A 24,313-nucleotide genomic window follows, 5' to 3' on the forward strand; every position below is an offset into this window, starting at 1 on the left:
GCAGGTGTCTCGGAACTTTGTTGCGGGCGCAGGACACACAGGCAGAAACAAAGTCTATTACATCCTTGTGCAGGTTAGGCCACCAGTAGTGCCGGGTAATAAGCTGGAGGGTCTTTTTCTGACCGGCGTGGCCAGCTAGTTTAGACGAATGACCCCAGTGTAGAATCTTCTCCCGATCAGGTACTGGTACGAACGTCTTACCAGGAGGAAGACGATTTAGACTCACGGGAGCCACCTGCATTACTCTGGCGGGATCGATGATATGTTTCGGATCCTCCTCGAGATCAGACACCAGAAAGGATCGAGACAAGGCATCCGCCTTGACGTTTTTGTCAGCCGGGCGAAAATGAAGGACAAAATCAAAACGAGCAAAAAACAAGGACCACCGGGCTTGGCGCGGGTTAAGTCTCTGGGCATGCTGGAGGTAAGCCAAGTTCTTGTGGTCAGTGTAAATTATTACCGGGTGAAGAGCCCCCTCGAGCAGGTAACGCCACTCCTCCAATGCCAGTTTGATGGCCAATAACTCTCGGTCTCCTATGGAATAGTTGCGCTCAGAGGAGGAGAAGAGTTTAGAGAAGAAGCCACAAGTTACCATCCTCCCGGAAGATGATTTTTGAGTAAGTACCGCTCCGGCTCCAGAGGAGGAGGCGTCAACTTCCAGGAAGAACTGCTTGTTGCCATCTGGGCGATGCAGCACCGGGGCGGAAGAGAAGGCCTGTTTAAGGGAAAGAAAGGCCTCCTCTGCTTCGGGTGGCCACTCTTTGGGATTAGTACCTTTACGGGTGAGCGCAGAAATTGGGGCCGTCCGGGAAGAGAAGTGTGGTATGAAGAGGCGGTAGTAGTTGGCGAAGCCCAGGAAACGCTGAATGGCCTTCAACCCCTCCGGTCGGGGCCATTTCTCGATGGCAGACAGTTTCTCAGGATCCATTTGAAGGCCGGTCTGAGAGATAATGTAGCCCAGAAACGGAAGCGAGGTCTGCTCAAAGAGGCACTTCTCAAATTTAGCGTAGAGATGGTTCTGCCTTAGCCTGAGCAGGACCTGACGAACGTCCCTCCGGTGAGTCTGGAGATCCGGAGAGAAGACCAAGATGTCGTCCAGGTACACCACTACGCAGGAGTAGAGAAGGTCCCGGAAGATGTCATTGACCAACTCTTGAAAGACGGCAGGAGCGTTACAGAGACCAAAGGGCATTACCAGGTATTCATAGTGGCCGTCCCGGGTGTTGAATGCCGTCTTCCATTCATCCCCCTGACGAATACGAACCAGGTTGTACGCCCCACGAAGGTCCAGTTTGGTGAAGATCCTAGCCCCCCTCAGACGATCAAATAATTCTGGAATGAGCGGAAGGGGGTACTTATTCTTCACCGTGATCAGGTTTAGGCCTCTATAGTCTATACAGGGACGGAGAGAGCCGTCCTTCTTTTTGACGAAAAAGAAGCCTGCTCCCGCCGGGGAGGTAGATTTCCGGATGAATCCTCTGGCCAGATTCTCCTCAATATATTCGGACATTGACCGGGTCTCAGCAGCGGATAAAGGATAGATACGCCCACGGGGAGGAGTAGTACCGGGTAGCAGATCGATGGGACAGTCGTATGGTCTATGTGGTGGTAATGTCTCTGCCTCCTTTTTATTAAAGACATCTGCATAAGACCAATAAGGAATCGGAAGTCCAGGTAGATTAGCTGGGGTAGGAGAGGGACGAACGGGATGGACGGGAACCAGGCAGGTCTTATGACAGTCTTGTCCCCAGCGAAGGACCTCTCCGGTTTGCCAGTCTAGCACGGGTGCATGTCTCTGGAGCCAGGGCAGACCTAGCAAGAGGGCGTGAGAGAGTCCAGGCAGAACATGAAAGGAGATACTTTCAGAATGCAGCATTCCCACCTGCAGGGTAATGGATTCGGTGATGAGTTGAATGGGGCGAGGTAAGAGGCCCCCATCCACGGCAGCGACAGACAAGGGTACAGCCAGAGGTTTGGTGGGGATGCGGTATTTCTCAACCAGGGACTGTGAAATAAGGTTCCCGGCTGCTCCAGAGTCAAGTTGGGCTAGTTCGAAATAACGGTTCTCCCCGTAGATGATCGAAACTGACAACAGCAGGGATGGAGAGGATTTATTCTTGTCTAGGTGGACCTCTCTGAGCGAACCTAGACACAGGCGTTTCCCGACCTCTCCGGGCAGGCACGGATCCGGTGCTCCTTACTGCCACAGTAGAAGCAGCTCCCCTCGGCACGGCGTGAGTCCTGACGGGTTTTGACCATCTTGGTCTGGTCGACCTGCATAGGCTCAGGAGAGTGTACCTGGGGAGAGATGGAGGGAATGACGGGTTTCTGGAAAGTAGGAGCTAAACGTGGAATCCTTCTCTCACGGGTGACCTCTTTGGCACGCTCCTGAAACCGTAGGTCAATTCGGGTGGCAAGAGTTATTAAGTCATCGAGAGTGGTAGGAATGTCCCGACCGGCAAGTTCATCTTTAATACGGCCGGACAGACCCTCCCAGAAGACGGAAACCAGAGCGTCGTTATCCCAGGCCAGCTCCGAGGCAAGGGTACGGAACCGTATGGCATATTGGCCCACGGTGAGACTCCCCTGACGGAGGCGTAGCAACGATGATGCAGATGAGGTCTTCCGTCCGGGTTCGTCGAAGACTTTCCGGAAAGCCGTGAGAAAAGCAGGCAAGTTGGACACCAGGGGGTCTCCTCTCTCCCATAGAGGATTCAGCCAGGCCAGGGCCTCCCCGGTGAGATGGGACATGATGAAGGCAATTTTGGCCCGGTCGGAGTTAAACTGGTAGGACAAAAGTTCAAAATGCAGGGTGCACTGATTCAAGAAGCCCCGAGCCTGGACGGGGTCGCCTCCGAAGCGAGGAGGTGCAGAAAGCCGGGGTCCGGGGTAGGATACCATAGTATTAGTGAGCAGCGGAGCCGCCGGATTGCAAGATATGGCACTGGCGGAGGTTGTTGGTGGATCAGACAGAGTGTTCAGGCGAGTATTAACATTCCGCAGGTGACCCAGGATGGCCTCCTGTTGGGACCTCTGACGGGACAGTTCAAGAGCGAGGTCCGAGAGCGAGGGAGCTTGGGTGCCACCGGGTTCCATGGCCCGAGCAAACTGTAACGGATCCGGGAGGCGGACTGTAACGGGTCCGGGAGGCGGAACCTCTGAGCTACTATACAAGGGGGCGGCCCTTGTAAGGGAGCGGGTGGCAGTCTCTGGGTGAACGGACAGGGAGTTACGGCAAGTGATCAGGGCAGTCTCTGGGTAAGGGGTAGGTACGACCTGTGATGGCAGAGCCTCCGGGTAGGCTAGCAGGCAGGTGGTAGATGTGTGCTCCCAGGTGAGCAAGCGAGAGTCTCTGGAATAGCTGATGGTCACCGCACGTGACAACGGGACCTCCGGGCTGGCAAGCAGGCAGGTAACGGAGATGCGCTCCCAGGTGAGCGGGCAAGAGTCTCTGGAATAGCTGATGGTCACCGCACGTGACAACGGGACCTCCGGGCTGGCAAGCAGGCAGGTAACGGAGATGCGCTCCCAGGTGAGCGGGCAAGAGTCTCTGAGATAGCTGGTGGTCACAGCACGTGACAACGGAGCCTCCGGGCTGGCAAGCAGGCAGATAACGGAGAAGCGCTCCCAGGTGAGCGGGCAAGCTGGTCCATAGACAGACTGACCGGAGTAGTAAGGCAGACCGTCGGACCTCAGGCAAGCAGGCAGGTAGCTGACATGCGCTCCCAGGTGAGCGGGCAGGCTGGTCCTTAGACAGACTGACAGGAGAAGTAAGGCAGACCGTCGGACCTCAGACTGGCAGACAGGTAACAAGTATTCAGGCAGGAATCAGGCAGGTAACTGGCAGGTACTGGCAGGTAACTAGCAGGAAACTGGCAGGTAACTGGCAACGGGACCTGAGGGCTGAAGCACAGGTGAGACACAGGTGCAAACAACATTGCTCGGGCACCTCCATTTTGGAGGAGGTGCCTTATATATGATGAAGTCCTCCGGCCATTGGCCGGGGACTCTTTAGGGCGGCGCGCGCGGCCCCTTTAAGAGGAGGGGAGCGCGCGCGCGCGCGCCCTAAGCACAGGGGCCGGGAAGGAGCGCGCGCTGAGAGCAGAGCAGGAGGAGGACGCCGGGACGGAGCGCGCGCTGACAGCAGAGCGGGGGGAGGAAGCCGGGCACGGAGCAGAGCGGTGAGAGGAGCAGCGTCCCTGCCTAGCAGAGGGCAGGGACGCCGGCACTACAGTATGTAATATAAACAAGGACCAAAGGATGATAATGCATCAATCTCTAGAAGAAGATGCCTTCATATCAGTATTTAATTTCTTTATTCAGCCTGTATCATGAGAAAGCACTGCAGTCCACATTTATTTCACTGTTATTTACTGCTGTGATAGTATTTTTAGGTTGGTATTATTCAGTCATAGTATGGCGGGGCTTAGGCATAATGCCTAACAATGATTATAAAATGTTCTATGGATTATAGCTAGTAATATTGTATGGAGGGATAATAAAGTCATATTTCCACTGTGTCATATTATTTTATAGGAACCAAATCTAATAATTAAGACATTTGGGGACTGTTGCATTAAGGGGAATAACTAGTGGAGAAAGAAAGCCTGGATAGTTTTAGAGCACCCTACAAAGCACTTGTGCGAGCAAGAAGATGCAGGAGTTATGTTTTTGCTTATCTTGCAATATGTGCATCTATCACTGTTTTGTGGGCACTTCATAATTATGGAGGCAAAGGCGGCCACTGTTATGGAGGTGTCAAAATGTAAAATGAAATATATACAGTACAGACCAAAAGTTTGGACACACCTTCTCATTTAAAGATTTTTCTGTATTTTCATGACTATGAAAATTGTACATTCACACTGAAGGCATCAAAACTATGAATTAACACATGTGGAATTATATACTTAACAAAAAAGTGTGAAACAACTGAAAATATGTCTTATATTCTAGGTTCTTCAAAGTAGCCACCTTTTGCTTTGGTGACTGCTTTGCACACTCTTGGCATTCTCTTGATGAGCTTCAAGAGGTAGTCACCGTATATGGTTTTCACTTCACAGGTGTGCCCTGTCAGGTTTAATAAGTGGGATTTCTTGCCTTATAAATGGGGTTGGGACCATCAGTTGTGTTGTGCAGAAGTCAGGTGGATACACAGCTGATAGTCCTACTGAATAGACTGTTAGAATTTTTATTATGGCAAGAAAAAAGCAGCTAAGTAAAGAAAACGAGTGGCCATCATTACTTTAAGAAATGAAGGTCAGGCAGTCCGAAAAATTGGAAAACTTTGAAAGTGTCCCCAAGTGCAGTTGCAAAAACCATCAAGCACTACAAAGAAACTGGCTCACATGAGGACCGCCCCAGGAAAGGAAGACCAAGAGTCACCTCTGCTTCTGAGGATAAGTTTATCCGAGTCACCAGCCTCAAAAATCGCAGGTTAACAGCAGCTCAGATTAGAGACCAGGTCAATGCCACACAGAGTTCCAGCAGCAGACAGATCTCTTCAACAACTGTTAAAAGGAGACTTTGTGCAGCAGGCCTTCATGGTAAAATAGCTGCTAGGAAACCACTGCTAAGGACTGGCAACAAGCAGAAGAGACTTGTTTGGGCTAAAGAACACAAGGAATGGACATTAGACCAGTGGAAATCTGTGCTTTGGTCTGATGAGTCCAAATTTCAGATCTTTGGTTCCAAAAACCGTGTCTTTGTCCGATGCAGAAAAGGTGAACGGATGGACTCTACATGCCTGGTTCCCACCGTGAAGCATGGAGGAGGAGGTGTGATAGTGTGGGGGTGCTTTGCTGGTGACACTGTTGGGGATTTATTCAAATTTGAAGGCATACTGAACCAGCATGGCTACCACAGTATCTTGCAGCTGCATGCTATTCCATCCGATTTGCGTTTAGTTGGACCATCATTTATTTTTCAACAGGACAATGACCCCAAACACACCTCCAGGCTGTGTAAGGGCTATTTGACCAAGAAGGAGAGTGATGGGGTGCTAGGCCAGATGACCTGGCCTCCACAGTCACCAGACCTGAACCCAATCGAGATGGTTTGGGGTGAGCTGGACCGCAGAGTGAAGGCAAAAGGGCCAACAAGTGCTAAGCATCTCTAGGAACTCCTTCAAGATTGTTGGAAGACCATTTCCGGTGACTACCTCTTGAAGCTCATCAAGAGAATGCCAAGAGTGTGCAAAGCAGTCATCAAAGCAAAAGGTGGCTACTTTGAAGAACCTAGAATATAAGACATATTTTCAGTTGTGTCACACTTTTTTGTTAAGTATATAATTCCACATGTGTTAATTCATAGTTTTCATGCCTTCAGTGTGAATGTACAATTTTCATAGTCATGAAAATACAGAAAAATCTTTAAATGAGAAGGTGTGTCCAAACTTTTGGTCTGTACTGTATCTGTGAAAAAATTCAATTTTGGATCATTCATACTGGCTTATATGTCTGGAATATGATTCCCTGTAATCTTTACTAATGACAAGTTCATAAATCCCTTAGAACTGAAAAACACTGTCAGAGCCACCATTACTATATAAAAGAACGAACTCGGTATAAGTGCTGAATATTATTTTAATCTAAATAACCAAACAGTAATTGGTGCATTGGTAACTGAGGATTCACGCTAAAAATCATATCACACACCGATTCCTGCAGACAATGGGCTAGGACCTGTTAGTCTGCCAGCGGCAGATATTTAACTAATGCATGCTGGCGTGTCCAAAAGCTGACACAGGAAAGCTAAATGAAGCTGATATAATGTAATATGTTCTGTAATACTAGTGGAATGTTCCAGTAATTGTTAGAAGTAACCCGACATTCTGACAACTGCCTTTAAAGTAGCTGTCCGGTAATGTGTTGTTTTTTTTATAATTCATCTTGTCACTTGTCCCCCAATACAGATATTCCTGCCAGTATTACATTACTTACTTGCTTCTTTCTATCTGAAAATGAATTGCATTTACCCCCCTAGGAATCCGAAAATTTATGTTCTTTGAAGCGGGGGAACAAGAGGATCCCCTCAAAAAAACAATAGAGTAGGACGGCGAAATTGCACCCTGTAAGACCCGTATACTTAGTTGCCCCTACCAGAGGCGTGGAGGTTGGCGACCCTGCTCAACATAGGCCAAGCCCAATTATTCCCCAATAAGACACACACTTAAAGGATAGAAAAGACAAAATGGCAATAAATAGCCTATTGACAATGCTATGGGAATAACAAACAGGACAGCGTACAGGATATAATCATAGACAGAACATAACTCCATAATATAAAAAGGAGTAGATTTTTACAAAACCATGTTATCGCCTCGACGCGTTTTTCAGGTTCATCAGAAGGTCAAAAGGTAAGTCTTCAGTCCTATATAGGACGATGCAGAGGGACGCCAGATGAGGGGCACTTAGCTTATTACATTGAGCAGGGGCACCATTACGCAATTTTAGAGTGACAATCTCTGTGGCTCAGGTAGGGGCAACTAAGTATTAGGGTCTTACAGGGATAATGTAAATGCCCACTTCCCTTCCTAATTATTTTTTGAGGGATCCTCTTGTCCTCCCTCTTATATATATAATTTTGTGGTGTTATTTGGGTATTTTTAATGAGTTAATCTAATAAAGGTTTACTAATACTAAATGGGTAATTTTTCTGTTGCTATACAGTTGAAACCAGAAGCTTACATACTGTGACAGAGTCACTGGTATGATATATGAGGGGAGGTATGTGTCACGCAGGTTGCTAGCCTGTGTGAACTGAAACCAATAAACTTTCTGCCAGCATGTTATATGCTGGGGGTTAACTCTTTTAAAGGGTGTGGTTTTATGGGAATGACATAGAGATGGGAGGGACGTCATTCCCCATACCTTCATCTCAGGGTGTGGCTGAGCAAGGTTTAAATGTTCAGTCCGTTTTTTTTTTTTCTGGTGTGGTTTGGAGAGGCAAGGTCTCCAGACTGGGAGACCTTCAGCTCAGGACAGAGCTGAAGGCTGGGACTACGACCTGTGTGGGCAAATCCCATACGCATATGGACTCTGCTATCGTTTATTCTTTTGTTTTGTCGTTTTGCCAGTAAGGCTGTGTTTATTTTGCTGGAGTGCAGGGTTTTATGCCGTTTAATAAAGCCTGTAGAGAAAACCTGGGTTCCTTAGTCTACTTCCGGAAGCTGCCGAGCGAGTCGTCTTACCACAATACATTATATAAAAAGACACATATGCATGTTTTTCTCATTATCTGAAATGAAATCAGAATAAACCTTTTCCGTTTTAGGTCAATTAGGATTACAATAATTTTTAATATTTGCCAAATGTCAGAATAATGAGAGAGAATGTTTTAAGGCATTTTTATTACTTACTGCAAAGTCAAATGTTTACATACATTTCATTAGTATTTGGCACCATTGCCCTTAAACCGAATGATGGGTCAAACGTTTGGGATATCCTTCCACAAGCTTCTCAAAATAGTTGGTCGGAATTTGGGCCCATTCTCCTGACAAAACTGGTGTAACTGATCCAGGTTTGTAGGTCGCCTTGCTCGCACCAGCCTTTTCAGTTTTGCCCATAAATTTTCAATAGGATTGGAATCAGTGCTTTGTGATGGCCACTCCAAAACATTGACTTTGTTATCCTTAAGCCACTTTGTTGCCATTTTGCAGTATGCTTTGCGTCATTGTCCATTTGGAAGACCCATTTCCGCCCAAGTTTTAACTTTCTTAACTTTCTGGCTGATGTCTTGAGATGTTGCTTCAGTATTGCCACATAATCTTGTTTTCTCATGATGCCATCTATTTTGTGAAGTGCACCAGTCCCTCCTGCAGGAAACAACCACACAACATGATGCTGCCACCCCAGTGTTTCACAGTTAGGATGGTGTTCTTAGCCTTCCAAGCTTCTCCCTTTTTTTCTCCAAATGTAACGATGGTCATTATGCCCAAAAAGATCAATTTTAGTCTCATCAGACCACAGGACATGTCTCCAAAAATGAAGGTCTTTGTACCTCTGTGCATTTGCAAACATTAATCTGGCTTTTTATGTTTCTTTTGGAGTAGTGGCTTCTTCCTGTCAGAGTGGCCTTTCAACCCATGTTGATACAGTACTCGTTTCACTGTGGATATTGACACAATCTTACCAGCTTCCGCCATCATCTTCACAAGGTCTTTTGCTTTTGTCCTTGGGCTGATATGCACATGTCAGACCAAAGCACGTTTATCTCTGGGACACAGAACCTGTCTCCTTCCTGAGCGGTATGATGGCTGGACATTCCCATCTTGTTTGTACTTGTGTATAATTGTTTGTACAGATGAATGAGGCACCTTCAGATATCTTGAAATTGTACCCAAGGAAGAGCCAGACTTGTGCAAGTCCACAATTCTCTTCCCGATATCTTGGCTGATTTCTTTAGACTTTCCCATGATACTACACCAAGAAGCAGTGTGTTTCAGGTGTGCATTAAATACATCCACAGATGTGTCTCTAATTAACTCAGTTGTTGCCAACAAACCTATCAGAAGCTTCCAAACACATAACATCATCATATGGGCAGTCCAGAATTGTTTAAACACATAGTAACCTTAGTGTATGTAAACTTTTGACTTTGCAGTAATAAAATGCCTTAAAACAGTCTCTCTCTCATTATTCTGGCATTTGGCAAATATTGCAAATGATGGTAATCCTAATTGACCTAAAACTGGAAAGGTTTATTCTGATTTCATGTCAGATATTGAGAAAAATATGCATATGTGTCTGTTTATATAGTGTATGTAAACTTCTGGTTTCAACTGTATATATTTTTGGATACCCTTATATCGTTTATCCTATTTTCTCTGTGGATTTTTGTTCTCTGATGCTGGGACAACCAACTTTGTTAGTATAACTGCCTGTATGAAGATATTGCATTTTACTGTATTGCTCAAGTTTTCTACAGTGGGGAGTGGGAAGCTCCTATTAGAGTTACTGATGATGAGTAGACGGTGCTTATCACGCAGTTATTAGGATGATGACATTTCAGCCTCCTTATAGTAAACTTAAAGGAATATTCCCATCTCCAAGATCCTATCCCAATATGAAGTAGGTGTGATAATAATAGTATTAGTAAATACCTCCGATTAGAAATGTAGAATAGTTTTTCTATTTCGCTATATTTCTTTCCTCATGTGCAGGCATTGCAGGACCTTAGGTATCCATAGTTACGACCACTAACAACAAGCTGTCACTATATGAGTGGTTGTAACCATAGATACCTAAGGTCCTGCAATGCCTGCACATGAGGAAAGAGACATAGCAAATCAGAAACTATACATTTCTAATTGAAGGTATTTAATAATATTATGGAGAGATGGAAAAACCCCTTTAATCTTCTTTTGAATATATAGAGAAGAATATCATACTGTCACCACAGCAGGTAGAGATAGTACTGACTTTAGCTCACCATGTAATGCTGTATTAACACATCATTGGATTTACATCAGAGTATAGAGCAATACAGTGCAGGATGAAATATGAGAATCAACATGAGGGATGGAGGTAAAAAAGAGAAGGCTGAATTGCATGGCTGTAAGTAGACCATGTATAAGAGAAGTACAAAGTGTGATAGACAATTAGGTCATAGGTGCATAGACTGCTTCCTTAAGTATTGGTATCAGGCAGCTTTGTAGGGATTGACTTATATAGCACAATTTGTTAAAGGGAACTTGTCACCAGAAAAAAACGCTATTAACCTGCAGATATATGGTTAATCTGCAGGTAAATAGCGTTACTAACCTGCCCGGTGCCTGCACTTACCCGAATGCTGTGGGGAGAAAATAAACTTTTTTCCCGGTTTCAGTTATGGAGGCGGCGCCGATGCGTTTCAGTCACCTCTCTGAAAATACAAAGCCACTGCTGTAACTGCACCCCTGGGCCTGACTGACAGCCGGCCCCAATGTAGAGAGAGTGCCAGTCAGGGCAGGGGGCACAGTTACAGCCGCCAGTGCTATTGAACCCACACCGGCACCGTGACTGAAACTGCAATGCTGCCGAGGTGTATAAAGTTCATTTTCTCCCCCCAGCGTTCGGGTAAGTGCAGGCGCCGGGCAGGTTAATAACACTATTAACTTGCAGATTACTAACACTATTAACCTGAAGATTAACCCCATATCTGAAGGTTAATAGCGGTTTTTCTGGTGACAGGTTCCCTTTAAGGTGTCATTTATTTTTATAAAAGGACATTTTTACTTTCCTATCCAGTATAGTATTGTACTTCCCCACTGTTTTGAGGTCTTTGTTTAATACTACATCTTACATATCTACGGAAAACAAGTGTAATTTTGGAATTTGTTAGGTTGGTATACGTTGATATTCCTTCTTTTTGCTGCATGTAATAGAGCAGTCTATATAGGAATTAGCCAGGAAACCCTTGTAACGTATACATCCGGCGTCACGACACAGCTGAATGTGAAAGCATCCTAATGTATATGTTACTGCATAATTTCCATTCTTCCACCTGTTAATTACATATAACAATGCTTGCTCTAAGAAAAAATATTGGACTATCTATAATATTTTTTTCTGTATATACATTTGCCAATAAATTATAACTGAAGTCACTAGAAATTGAGATTTTGTCAGTATGTCTACACTTTATAGGTATAATTTATGTTTACAGAAAATGCAGATTTTGAATGTTCTTTACTTTCTAAATATACTACTTTAATCTGCATTTACAATTGTAGCAATTTTTCACATCGGAACTTACTAAAAAAAACATTATTGCATATATGTTTGCTTTAACCTTGCTCTGAAGCTGCCTCTGGACTTGGTGCTGGCTCCTGTTCTGTTGGTGCTGATGCAGCTTCATCTCCTGCTTGCTCTCGTTCCAGAGGTGGGATGGGGGTTGTCTCCTGCTCCACAGTTGCTGACTCTTGCTCCGCAGCTGCGTCTGGGGTTGACTCCTGCTCCGGAGATGCGTCTGGGGCTGACTCCTGCTCCGGAGCTGCGTCGGGGGATGACTCCTGCTCCGGAGTTGTGTTGGGGGCTGACTCCTGCTCCAGAGCTGTGTCGGGGGCTGATTCCTGCTCCGGAGCTGCGTTGGGGGCTGACTCCTGCTCCGGAGCTGCGGAAGGGACTGACTCCTGCTCAGTGACCTCTTCTGCAACAGCTTCCTCAATGGCTGCTTCTACAGCCGCTTCAATGGTTTCAGACACTGCATTGGCTTCCACTTTATCACCTTTCAAAGGAGGCGAGTAAAGATGACACGGCTCCAAGATAAGACAATTTATATATTATAGGGGCACTCACAGGCACTTATGCAAAATGAAGAAATGATAAGCATACTAGTGCTGAGTTGTGTATGCATGGGACTTGGAATGTTTCTCTATATTAGATCTATGGTTGCTTCAAGAATGACACTATGGCAGCATCCTCCATAACGATGGTGATCTAGGGCCATTCTAGCTGCACTGATTATTGACAGAAGCAGATGAGCACTTGGTCACACTGCAAATATTATAATATTCCCTACTCCCTTGGGATTTATTTCAGCCAGTTTATAACTACAACATTCTCACAGCATATATTATACTTGTCAGTAAAAGAAAACAAAAAAGAGGGGTATTTACCTGCAACTATAGTGGTAATCTGCAAGTAAATGTCATTTTAAGCATATGCAGATGGCAGATATCTAATTGGAAATTTGGCTGCAGGGAGAAAACGGAGTTATATTCTCCCTACAACCGCTCGATTTCAATCATCTGACTACATCTGAATGTAGCATTAAGTCTACCTATGGAAATGGAAGAATAGTTCTAAAAATGTGTTAGTGAGTGGGTACCGTATGTCTCAGACACACCCAGAGACATCAGAAGCTCTCACTGATGTGGCTCCTTACAATCCAATCTAAAGCTCTGTTCCCATCTGCGTCTTTCCAGAAGTCAAGACGCTCTGCTGGATCCATTGTGCAAATATCAAAAGCCACCCCACAACAGACCCCATGTACTATGAACAGGGTCAGTTGTTCCAATGGTCAATGCCGTCCTGGGAGGCTATTCAATGTGAATGTGCTATTATTTACTGCATGTATTTTCTTATATTTTACACTCGCATTACTTTTGGGCCTAATTACTTGTCACTAGTGTCACACCATTTTTTTTGTTATCATTATATTAATTATAGAGATATCGTGGAATCTGCTCAGATCTTTGTCACATTGTTCTGTGGGGAGCTCACATAGCAGGCTCCCAAATTATAGCTGGTGATTAATATTTCACATATTATTATTTGTTCTACTCTTATCCTATCTGAGTTACTTACACTCTCCGGCAATGTTTTAAGTGCTTTTTTTCATTGGGGGTCTTTGCCATGATGTCTGACACGCTCCGGTGGTGCGCTGGTTGAGAGAGGATGGCCTTTTTATGTGCAAGGTGATTCACTCACTTTACCCAGAAAAATTGCTGTAGCTTCTAAAGGAGATCAACCGTACTGAAATTTGGGCTGTACATACTTTGGTTCATGAGAAACTGATATTTTAAAGCAGGTGTTGAAAATGTCCACAGTCCGCATCCAAGCACACTTGCATGCGCCGTTCCATATTGTTGAATATATTCCACAGGAAGTGTGGGGTCATAGCCTGAATTTCTCGCTGTATGTTCTCTCTGTCTGTAATGTTCGTGGCCTGCTACCGTACACTCGACATTTCAAATGGCCCGAAAGGAAAAAATACGGCAGTGTTAAATCAGGCGATCTTGGTGGCCACAGTCCCAGGGATTACTCTGTAATTTTTCTGGAAGAAGTAGCATCTCATGAAGCGCGTGTGGGTTGTCAGCTGCCCAAATACAGGAGTTTTGTGAATTGATGTAGCCACATAGGGGAAACCAGGCTTTGTCAGTGTACCACATATAGTCCAATATGTTTTCTTTTTCAGCAATGACGGTCTGGAACCACAAACAATAAATGATTTTCTCTTGATTGGGCCCTTTCAATTCCTGAATGACAGTGACTCTGTACAGGCGAACACAACCTTTCTTGGCCGCTTGTTAACATGTGGAATACGACATGCCTATCTCACAATGAAAACACGCTCCTCCAATCTGTATCTGTACATTGTTAACAAATGAAGAAGGAATTCGGCAGGCGTGAAATGCGAGCACCACACCAATTACCGACACGCAGAAAGGCGTGCAGCAAGTCTATGTCACAGTGGAGACGACCAGCGGGGCAACAAGTAAGCGACACCACTAAGTACGAGGATGTTTCTCGTCGCTAAGGTTCATTGCACTCTCACTTCTCATGAACCAAAGTATGTACAGTCCAAATTTCAGTACGGTCGACTGTCTCAGTTAGAAGTTACAGCAACTTTTCTGGGTAAAGTAGCGAGTGAATCATCCTGTACTTTTCACTATGGTGACAAGCCGAGCTGTGTGTGCACGATATTGTCATTGTGCATGGGTGCTGGGACAACACGGCCGAAGATGACATTCTGTTATGCTGTACGTGCATGTTGGGATGGGAGACAGAAGTAAGTCACTGCCAGACACCTCTGGATTAGGCGTTTAAATGAAACATGCCCGATCCTTCTCTCCTCTAACTCCAGTAATCAGAAAGTTGGCCGGTCCAGCCAAATTCTACGTGTTTATCCAACTTTTAGATAAAGGGCCTTAAAATGGTGTTCAAGAGAATGCCTCCTACATAAAGGGAACCCGTCATGTTTAAAATGGTGTCTGATCTGCAGGCAGGCTGTTATACAGCAGGAAGAGCTGATCAGATTGGGCGGTCCTATTTACTGATTCAGTCTTCTTTTTATAACTGTGCATGCAGAGATAGCTGTCAGTTACTGAATAGGACCGCCCACTGGAATAATATACAAGTTATACTGAATCTTTTCCAACAGATCTAAAAATTATTCTGCTCAGTTTTTTCTCTATTTTATGCTGACCACAAATCCAACTGCATGTACAAAGTGACAGGTTCCTTTTAATCCACAACACTGAAATTGCAACACCAAGATAGAAAAGTTGTGGAATTAAGTAAATCAAAAGATCAACTGATATGTAATGATGAAAAAATGAGAACACAATTTTCAAAACATCTTGATTCATTAGTATTGAGTATGAGTGCCGCTTGCAGAAATATATGCACTTACATGCCTTGGCAATTGTGAAGATCCACTGCTGGCAGTGCCTTTTGCAATTGCTGACCACTGATGTTCCAGATGTGCTCGATGGGATACAAGTCCATGGTAGCACATTTAGACCTGACACTGTTGTGTTGAAAAACGGCTCTGGAATCACTTTGGAGAAATGGCAGTTCCACTGGTTCCATGATCACGGCTATTGTATATTATTCCACTCCACACCATAATCCCAGGAGTAGGACTGATGTGATATTCCCTCATAAAGGCCTCTATGGCGTTGCCAACGTTGTCTCAAGGCCAATCTCTGCCTATCATTGCACGCAAGACAAAAGTGGGACTCATTGCTGAAGAAAATAGATCTCCATACCAGTCTTGTTCTGCACCAGGTAGCCTTACACGCGGTGGCGTAAGGTAATTGAACAGCACTTCATTGGGGAACGTCACACCAGTTCTACTCCCCAAATTATGTTGTGGAGTGGTATAATGTACTGTAGCTGGCCCTCTATAGTTTTCCTTTCAGGTACACTTACAGCTCAGAGTTAGGCCGGAGACACATTAACGTATTGCATCCAATACGATATGCTAATAACACTCGGTTCCAGCTTTGCTGCGAGCGAGAGCCGAGTGTCAGTGTTCTGTGCTCCGATCCTCTCGCGTGAGAGAATCACAGCACAGCTGAGGATGAGACGGAGAAAGTAATTTCTTCTTCTCCTCCATTGCCGGCGTCCGCGGGAATCGGACTGCACTCAGGTGATATCTAAGTGTGAGATGTTTCACATGCACCCATAAACTTATATGGGTGCATGCGATCCGATTCACGGATGCAATCGCAGAATGCTGCGATTTTTTTCGTATGCCGAAACGGCATGAGAAAATAATCGCAGATGTGCACTGCCCCATAGGTTAACATTCGGCCGAGTGCAATCCAATTTTATATCGGGTTGCACTCGTCCGATTACATCGCAAGTGGGAGTGAGCCTTTACATTGATTTGTTGATGGACCCAATGGTACGACCAATACTCCAAGGTGTCCCAGGAGCAGGTTTTCAACATGACAGCTCCAGGCTGCATGTTGCCCGTGCTACTGTGAGCAGCCAGTATGGCCTAAACATGCTACCATGGCCTACAGTATCTCCAGACTTGTTACCCAGCAAGCACATCTGAGATGTCATTGGTCGGCAATTGCAAAGGGAGCTGCCAGCATCAGACCTTGATGATTTGTGCACCCAAGTGCATTCAGCATTGCAGAACATTCCTCAGAGAACCATTAATAACATGTCTAGGCATGTATCACTGAAGTTAAGTGCTTATATTTCTATATGTTATGCTCATACTTGATACTGAATAAATCCAGATGTTTAGAACATTTTCTTTACATTTTCATCATTTGCATTTCAATATAATTACAATAGATCCTGTGATTTCACGATTTTTCCTTCTTGGTGTTGCAATTTCATTGTTGAGAAATGTATAAAAGGGATTTTAATACTTTAAATACCACAAAAGTAGATCAGGAAAAAGTACAATAGACATCTGTAATTGCAGTAAATATTCTCCCGATGCTTTCAATCTCTTATGGTCAGCTTCCTTGGACGAATAGTAAAACAGAGAACGGGAGTTTGGCCATTGGTTCAAAATTTAATTTTGGGTCATGAAACCAATTCTCATATGTTATTCTATAGGCTGGCATCTGACGAAATGATTCACTTACCTATAGATAACCTCTTTACGAAGTATCTCTACAGCGCTATGGTAATTGTGAGACTCTCGCTATTCATACGCCCAGACTACGACCAAGTAACAGATATTTCATCAAGAACGGCACAGGGGAAATTTGTATTTCTTTATTGAAAACCCTTCTATGGAATGGAGGCCTATGAAGTAATGTAACTAAGCAGCAGTGTTAGTTGTACCCCCACAGACAGCCCCAATATGCCTACATACGCCATTTTGCATAAGTGCATTAATATATTAGTAACTGCAAAGGGTGAACAGTATACAGGTGAGAAACAGGGTGAAGAACAGCAGGTGAGAAGACAGCATTCTGGTTGTAACCCTTCAGTGCACGGTGTGAAACAGTTTGGCTCTTGTAAACCATATAAGTGGGCAAACCTGGGCAGCCAACAGGGATGACTAGCAGCCTGCTCATTGGCATCATGCAATCAGTTGTGAATCACGCAAGATTAGGCATGCACAGGTGACTAAGATCATCACTACATTGTAAGACATCGGTAAAAGGGATGAGGTGGTGACCCTGAAACAATCTGGGTTATGTCAGCACGATTTAAAAAAATTGTCTTTTACATTAGAGTCATTTCTTTAAATGTCTATTCATTTAGGCATTATATTGCCTGGCATGCCATGGGTAAAGCTTTTGCAATATTCACCTTTTATAAGGTTTTTCATGTTAGCGTGAACTTGTCTTTGCTAGGCTATGTGCACATCTTTTTCAGGACGATTCTCTTATGAGAAGAAAGTTGTAGTGATTTTTTTTTTTCCTCATCAGAGAAAATCTGATAAAGTTTCTCCAAACTTGTACAAAAAAAAAAAAAATCTGCCACGTGCATGATCCTTTATAATATGTGTATATGAGCACATGCTGAGTATTTGCAGCATATTTTTATGCACAAAAATGAGTGTTGTAAGGAAAACCGCTGAGTAAAACTTTTTTTATGCATTTTTTTTTTTACCAGTCATTTAAGTGTGCGAAAAACTTTGCAAAAACACTGAAAGAAATGACATGCTGCAGGTTTGAAAAAACACTTTGATGGTTCAAATGCGCAAGAAAAAAATTTATAAGCAGCATGTGTACGGGATTTCAGAAATCTCACTCACTTTACTGGTAATGTAAAGTGCAGTGTTTTTTTTTTCCCCCTAAAAAACACAGCAAAAACTCAGCGTGTGAACAAGCCCTTACAACTTAGCTAAAATTATATGGCCTCTATGAGTCGTGAAAGCTAAGTATAAAATAGACTTTTTCAGTCTGTGCACCCCTATCTTTACATGTGATCTTCCAATCCAAGAGTTAAAATGATGGAGAATGTACTAAGAGTATTGGGGATAGTGTTACACAACTTGATTCTTCATTAGAAAGAGCTTCTTGTAGCAATCAGTTAATTTGACATTGAAGGTATCAGACTTACTAAATTTGTCTACATGATCAAAAAGTATGATCTCTGGGCTTCATTGCTGTCGCTATTCTAAATGTGCACAATGTGGTGGAGGGCCACAGTAAGCTTTGCCCCCACACGTTTTTATAAGGAGGAACAGTCATACAGAAAAAGTAAAGAGTAGGTAGGTTTTGGCATTTCAAGAAAATATAGTTTGACAAACCAATCGAAGGCTATAGGGAGAAACAAGACTGGTTCAATGACATCCCCGGCTGGCTTCTCCACACACCGACCCAGTTGATTGACAGGTCTCTCCTTATGTACACACATGGGAGAAACCAGTCAAACTGTCAAGCTGCCCGGGAGCAGTGCTGGACCAGTCTTATTTGTCCCCAACCGGCTCTTCAAGCTATGTTTTCTCTGAAAAGACAGGGCGCTGCAGAGAAAGACATATCTAGCTGCAATAGACCAACCAGGCTCTGAATCACGCTGCCCGTGGTTTGGGCAACATCAATCAATGGAAAGATTTTGTTTAAGATCTCCTCAACTAGAAGTAATAGGACCGGACCTAAAATATAAAGAGGAGTCCTCCATTACCAAACTTTACATGAAGTAAGAAATCTCATGGCATGTACCAAACCTCTATTCTCCAGTGATGTGTGAAATGTATCTTACAGTTCTCCAAATGTTGCCGCTAGTGGTGCGGTCCTGAGGGATCAGGCATTTTGGACCTCAACATGTGTAATCCTTTTTTTCCTCAATGGACATAAGGCGCCATCAGAGGTCTATGGCAGGAGCTTACTCCCCCGTCCTACTGAGAGCAAATACATATTAGGCCAATAAGAGTGTCAGAAAGAAGAGCTTTTGTCCAAGTATTCAAAAACTAAACTGTATCGCCACCTTAAAACAACTTTAAAAGAGTCACTGACCTCTTCTGCATGACCGGTTATTCTGCCAAGAACGTTAATGTTAGGTGTCCTCAGTGGTTTTCTATCTATTGGCTAACACGGTACAAAGATATTTTTCCTGTAATGCTAGGTGTGGCTGATAGAAGGAATGTCCACCATATTTTTGGTCATGGAGTGAATATATAACACCAGACATAAAAGTCATTTGATTTCATATGAAGAACCCAATTATCTAGGAGTTGATCAGTGCTACAAAACGCTCTTTCATCTGAATTTGCACCTTATGATTTTGCTTCACACTTTACTAAATCTAGACAAGATCAAGCCTTGTGCAGCAAGTAAGACAAGCGGAGCAAACATTAGTTACGAGCACACATAGGCCACACTTTCAAAGTTAGTTTTATTCTAGGAAATGTTTAGTCACCTCAAAAGAAACTACTAGCCAGAAACCCCAGACATGGAAAAATAAAGGACAGTCAGTCAAAACGCAACATTCAGTGTGGTCTTTTTATTGGACAGTCAGTTACACACAGATAGTCAGAGCGGTCAGCCATAACCTCGTCAATGGACTTAACAGATTTCACAAACTGGTTTTTAACAAAATCATAACCGAATCCAACCCCTCATTCACCAAAGGAAGTCTGCACATAGATTACTAAAACGAGATTAGGTAAAAAGGAAACGTTAAATGAAAGTCTAGGTGTTTTTAAAGGGCTGGCGTGACTATAGTCATCACTAGTTAGGCTGCACGGCAAGATGGACTGTCCCTTTTTTTTTTTTGCTCCTATAGCTTCAAGTTTGGGTAGATATCCCCTTGGACTTTATTCTGGAAATTGTAAGAAGCAAAAGTGACAATTAGAGAAAAAGAAATTCACATGAGCCAAAAATAAAATGCTCTGCTCATGCTAATTTTTCACTTTTTTTTTTTTTTTTTTTTTTTAATACAGTGAAATTCTGTATTCACAAGATAACCAGAATTAGCAGACGCAACAAAAACTTCCATACACAGTCACAGAGACAAGGACACAACCTGTGCTCTGTTGTGAACAAGGATAGAATACTTGATTTCGGCTCAAATTTACATAGAAAAGCAATATATACATTAATAGATGAAGACTGATATTTTAGACACTAAAAGCTCAAAGTGGAAAAAGAGCCACAAAACAATCCTTGTTCAGAAGAGACCGGGTTTTCTTGCCATATATACTGCGTGGCCTGGGTGCCCCCTGTACATCATGCACAATATACAAGTTACACTAGAGACTTCATTACATTTGTAAGAAACTTTACTGGTGCATCAGGGGGCTGATCAGGCCGAGCAGTAAGTTATGCAAGTATCAGGAATAGAGAAAAGGAAAAGCACATATAGGGAGTTGAAAATAAAAATCCACTTACTTTTGCTCTCTGGGGAGGAAAAAAAATAAAAAAATATACAATTAACAAGCTTACTACACCTTCACAGCGAGAATCAAATTAAAGTTTTAAAAAAAAAAAGTCAAACATACAAATACAAGAAAAACAAAGTTTTGACGATCCGCCTTGGTACCTTTAAAAATTTAAAGAAGTCCGAAAAGAACTAACAATTATAATAGACATTCAAGTTTGTAGTTTTTTTTTTTTTTTTTTTTTTATATTTACATGTCTTTTTCTGCCTCTTTTAGATGCTTTGGGCTAAAAATGAAAATGCAGGGAACGAAGTATGAAGGGAACATAAAATCCGCTGCATATTGGGCTGTGTACAGTTTTTATTTCCGGAGTTTTCAAAGCAGAAAATCATCTCCATTTAAGCCTCAAGGTTTTTGCAGAGTTTCTACAGGAGTGCGGCAGATGACATTTTAAGCCGTCTCCTCCAAGTGTGCGGAGAAACATCCCATCCCCATAATAAATCACTCTGCACCGCGGATTGAAAATCTGCAGCACATCAATTTATCCTTCAGAGATCGGTGCGTATTTCACAACCACAATTTTCTCAACAATATTGCTGTGGATTTCACTCATCGTGTACAGCGAAACTGCCAGTGTGAATAGGATAGGCGATAAATGACTAACTGCTGGGAAAGCAACAATCACTAGAACGGGGGTCTCTGCATGAATGCAGCGAGGATTGGTTGATCAGTAAGGGGCTCTTAATCAGCGAGGATCCCAGTAGTTGGATAGTTGCCAAGTATCAATTATGGGAATTATGACATTTTTTTCACCCCATAGATTTATGGGATATCACCACGATAGGACACAAATGCACTCACCTGGTGTCTCTTGAGCAAAGTGGAGCATGGGTCACAGTAACACTTAAGGAAAAACCCTTTAAATTAGTTGGTGGCAGTTATACATAGCACTTTCTGAATGTATGTATTGGCTACCTCACAATCTAACAAGTGGGCGTGTTCCATAACATTGTAGAGGTCCCCCAGTTTTATTCAAACTATACAGATTGAGTAATGTCACTATCTGTTTTATAGAAGCACTCCTCCTCCCATCAAAGTTTTATCCTCGTAATATATTGCAATCATCATGTTATACAGCACTGTGTACTTACAATTGCTCATTTTGCCTTTCTACACAGATAATTATTCTCTTTTCTCTGCTCTATGTAGAAACAGGAAGTCTCTTGTCCCTGGATATATCATTCCCCTCTTCATCTACTGACCCAGCTGCTCCCCCCCCCCCACCATAAACGTGTTCATTGACTCATACAGGGAAAATTGACCTCCTGTTTCTACATAGAGCTTATAAGGATTTCAGTTTATAATCACGTGACGTCACAGACCAAATGGAAAAGAGAAGAATGAGCTGGGTAGAAAGGCAAAACGAGCAATTGTAAGTATATAGTGCTATATATCCTCTTGAGAACATGGACTGTCAAGAAGTAGAACGTTATCCGTGGCTGGCCTAATGACGTTGGCCACATACAGAGGGATTGTGGCACTTTATCAGGGATGAATAATCTTACCATAATCCTCAAATGCAGGTTTCAGTTGTGTATTGATGTATTCATGGCGATCATTGAAACGTGCTCTATCTCTGCTTACGGTCCGGTAAGCCTGAAATGACATGAGATCAGGAAGAGTCTAGCAAAGGAACAGTAAAAAAAAAAAAAAATAGAATCCAAATTCACTGTCCTGTCTCCCTATTAAATCCTCAGGCAACAGAAAGTACTGGAAACCAGGGACAACAATCTTTTGACCTTGGCTTCTCCGGAAATGAATGTTTCTGACTGCGGGATATTTATCATAGCACAGTCCTAACTACAGACAGCTGCTCCTTGCCCACAACAGAGAGGCGGCTGGCCCAAAGCTAAGTCTTATGTAGCCAGAGTAGACCTGATGTGAGATTTATTCTTGGGAGATTTCCTAAAGAAAGGATACTTGGCTATATAGTCAAAGGGTTATTCTAATCCAGAGAAATGGGTAAAATTATTAAGTGTTTCTACAAACAAATAACTTTGCAGTTTACTGGTTATTAAAAATTCTCCGTTCTCAAGAACGGAGGGATTCCTAACTGTTTACTGTTCATTGCCTAGGTCACCGGCCACCTCTGCAGTTTATCAGAGGTGGTCAGTCTCCTAAGGAAGGAGTGCATTGATTATAGGCTGTTTGCTAGAGGCTGCGGGCGCTGTGCTAGAGAAGGTGGCTCGCTGATTCCGGCTCACTTCAGTCCCACTGCACTCAGAGGCAAAACTGCCTGAGCTTGCAGCAGCAGAGGATGGAGACTTTTGGCCAGCAACACAGCCATGCCTCTGGTCCCAACGGTCAATCAATCAAGGGCACGCCACCTTTGGCAAGCATGTGCGCTCCTGAAGAACAAAGTTGGGAACAACCAATTTGTTTTTGTTTTTTTTATAGCATTTTGTGTTAAAGTGTGTTTTTTATCATTTTGTCACAGTAAGGCTATGTGCACACATCTTGTTTTTTTTCAGCTTTTTTTATGCAAATTTTCAGCTGTGTTTAACAGTACCAGCAAAGTCTATGAGATTCCAGAAGCCTCATGCATGCATCTTGGGATTTTTTATCAGGATTCTGTGCTTTGCATGTTTTTTGCAGAATAGAGCACGTCAGTTCAGCGCTTTTCACTCATTGGAAGTAATGGGTAGTGAATAAACGCCTAGTGTAAACATCGCTATCGAGTTTTTCTGCGTTTTTAGTGAAAATAAGCAAGTACAACAGTATATGAAACATTTATTTTTGTGATTTTACCATCTTGTCTTGGTCACTGAGATGGTAGTTTGTATTAGGAGAGTTTAAGTATATTAGTGATGTGTACAATATAAACATTGGCTGAGCTAGGTGTAAAATTGAACAATGCCTGTGGCCCAGGAAAGTGTGAAATTGAACAATGCCTGTGGCCCATGAAAGTGTGAAATTGAACAATGCCTGTGGCCCAGGAAAGTGTGAAATTGAACAATGCCTGTGGCCCAGGAAAGTGTGAAATTGAACAATGCCTGTGGCCCAGGAAAGTGTGAAATTGAACAATGCCTGTGGCCCAGGAAAGTGTGAAATTGAACAATGCCTGTGGCCATGGATTGCAGAGGATTCATTTTGTGAAGTAAAACATTGTTTAAAAACAAGCAGTCAAATGTTTTACCTCACAAAATGAATCCTCTGTGATACCCTGCTGTGCTGTCTGTATACTCTTGCTTCCTCTCCCGGCCAGGAGATGTGGTATGATCAGACCATGTTCCGTACACGGTCAGACACAGCAAATTATTAAAATGAACTTTTGTTCGTGGGAAAACTCCCTTAATATTTAAGAGGCTACTACAATGGGACATTCAATTATCCCTGCTTTTTACTCCCCTTCTAGCCTGTGTCTATATGTAAATTTGATGACAAAGCAGCACATTATTTCTTAAATTTTAAGCCAAAGAAAGCGCTTTATATCACCCAAGGACAAAAAACAGTGAAATGAATAGCCAAGAAGTGCACTAAACTGGTGAATTCCAAGGAATCTCCGAAAAAGAAAATATATTCACTAACTCTCAGAGCCTAAATGTCCACAAGGGTGAAGGACAAGTGGCCACTAGTGATGAGTGAGTGTGCTCACCACTCGACTGACATTGTGGTGGTCAGGTACGTATCGAGTATCACGGGTGCTGGAGCGCCATGCTTGAGTTCCCGGGGATTGGCTGCCATATAAGATAATGCCATAGCCAACATGGCTACAGAATTACCATGTATGGCAAACAATCCC

The 24,313-nt window shown here is 43.4% G+C and overlaps 1 protein-coding gene across 1 annotated transcript in view; it reads right to left on the reverse strand.

Annotated features, from left to right (window-relative positions):
• The window catches only part of MGARP (mitochondria localized glutamic acid rich protein), a 67,900-nt gene that overhangs the window by 37,884 nt on the left and 5,703 nt on the right, over nucleotides 1-24,313 (reverse strand). Inside the window, exons 3-5 of the mRNA XM_073641795.1 lie at nucleotides 22,077-22,167; nucleotides 20,522-20,530; nucleotides 11,773-12,207 (exon numbers count right to left, since the gene is read on the reverse strand). Of these exons, the coding sequence (XP_073497896.1) occupies nucleotides 11,773-12,207; nucleotides 20,522-20,530; nucleotides 22,077-22,167 (535 nt within the window). The remainder of the gene's footprint in view (nucleotides 1-11,772; nucleotides 12,208-20,521; nucleotides 20,531-22,076; nucleotides 22,168-24,313) is intronic.

This window comes from Phyllobates terribilis, unplaced genomic scaffold (genome assembly GCF_046119375.1).
Source record: "Phyllobates terribilis strain yellow unplaced genomic scaffold, ASM4611937v1 Scaffold_1__5_contigs__length_1240528914, whole genome shotgun sequence".
NCBI lineage: Eukaryota > Metazoa > Chordata > Amphibia > Anura > Dendrobatidae > Phyllobates > Phyllobates terribilis.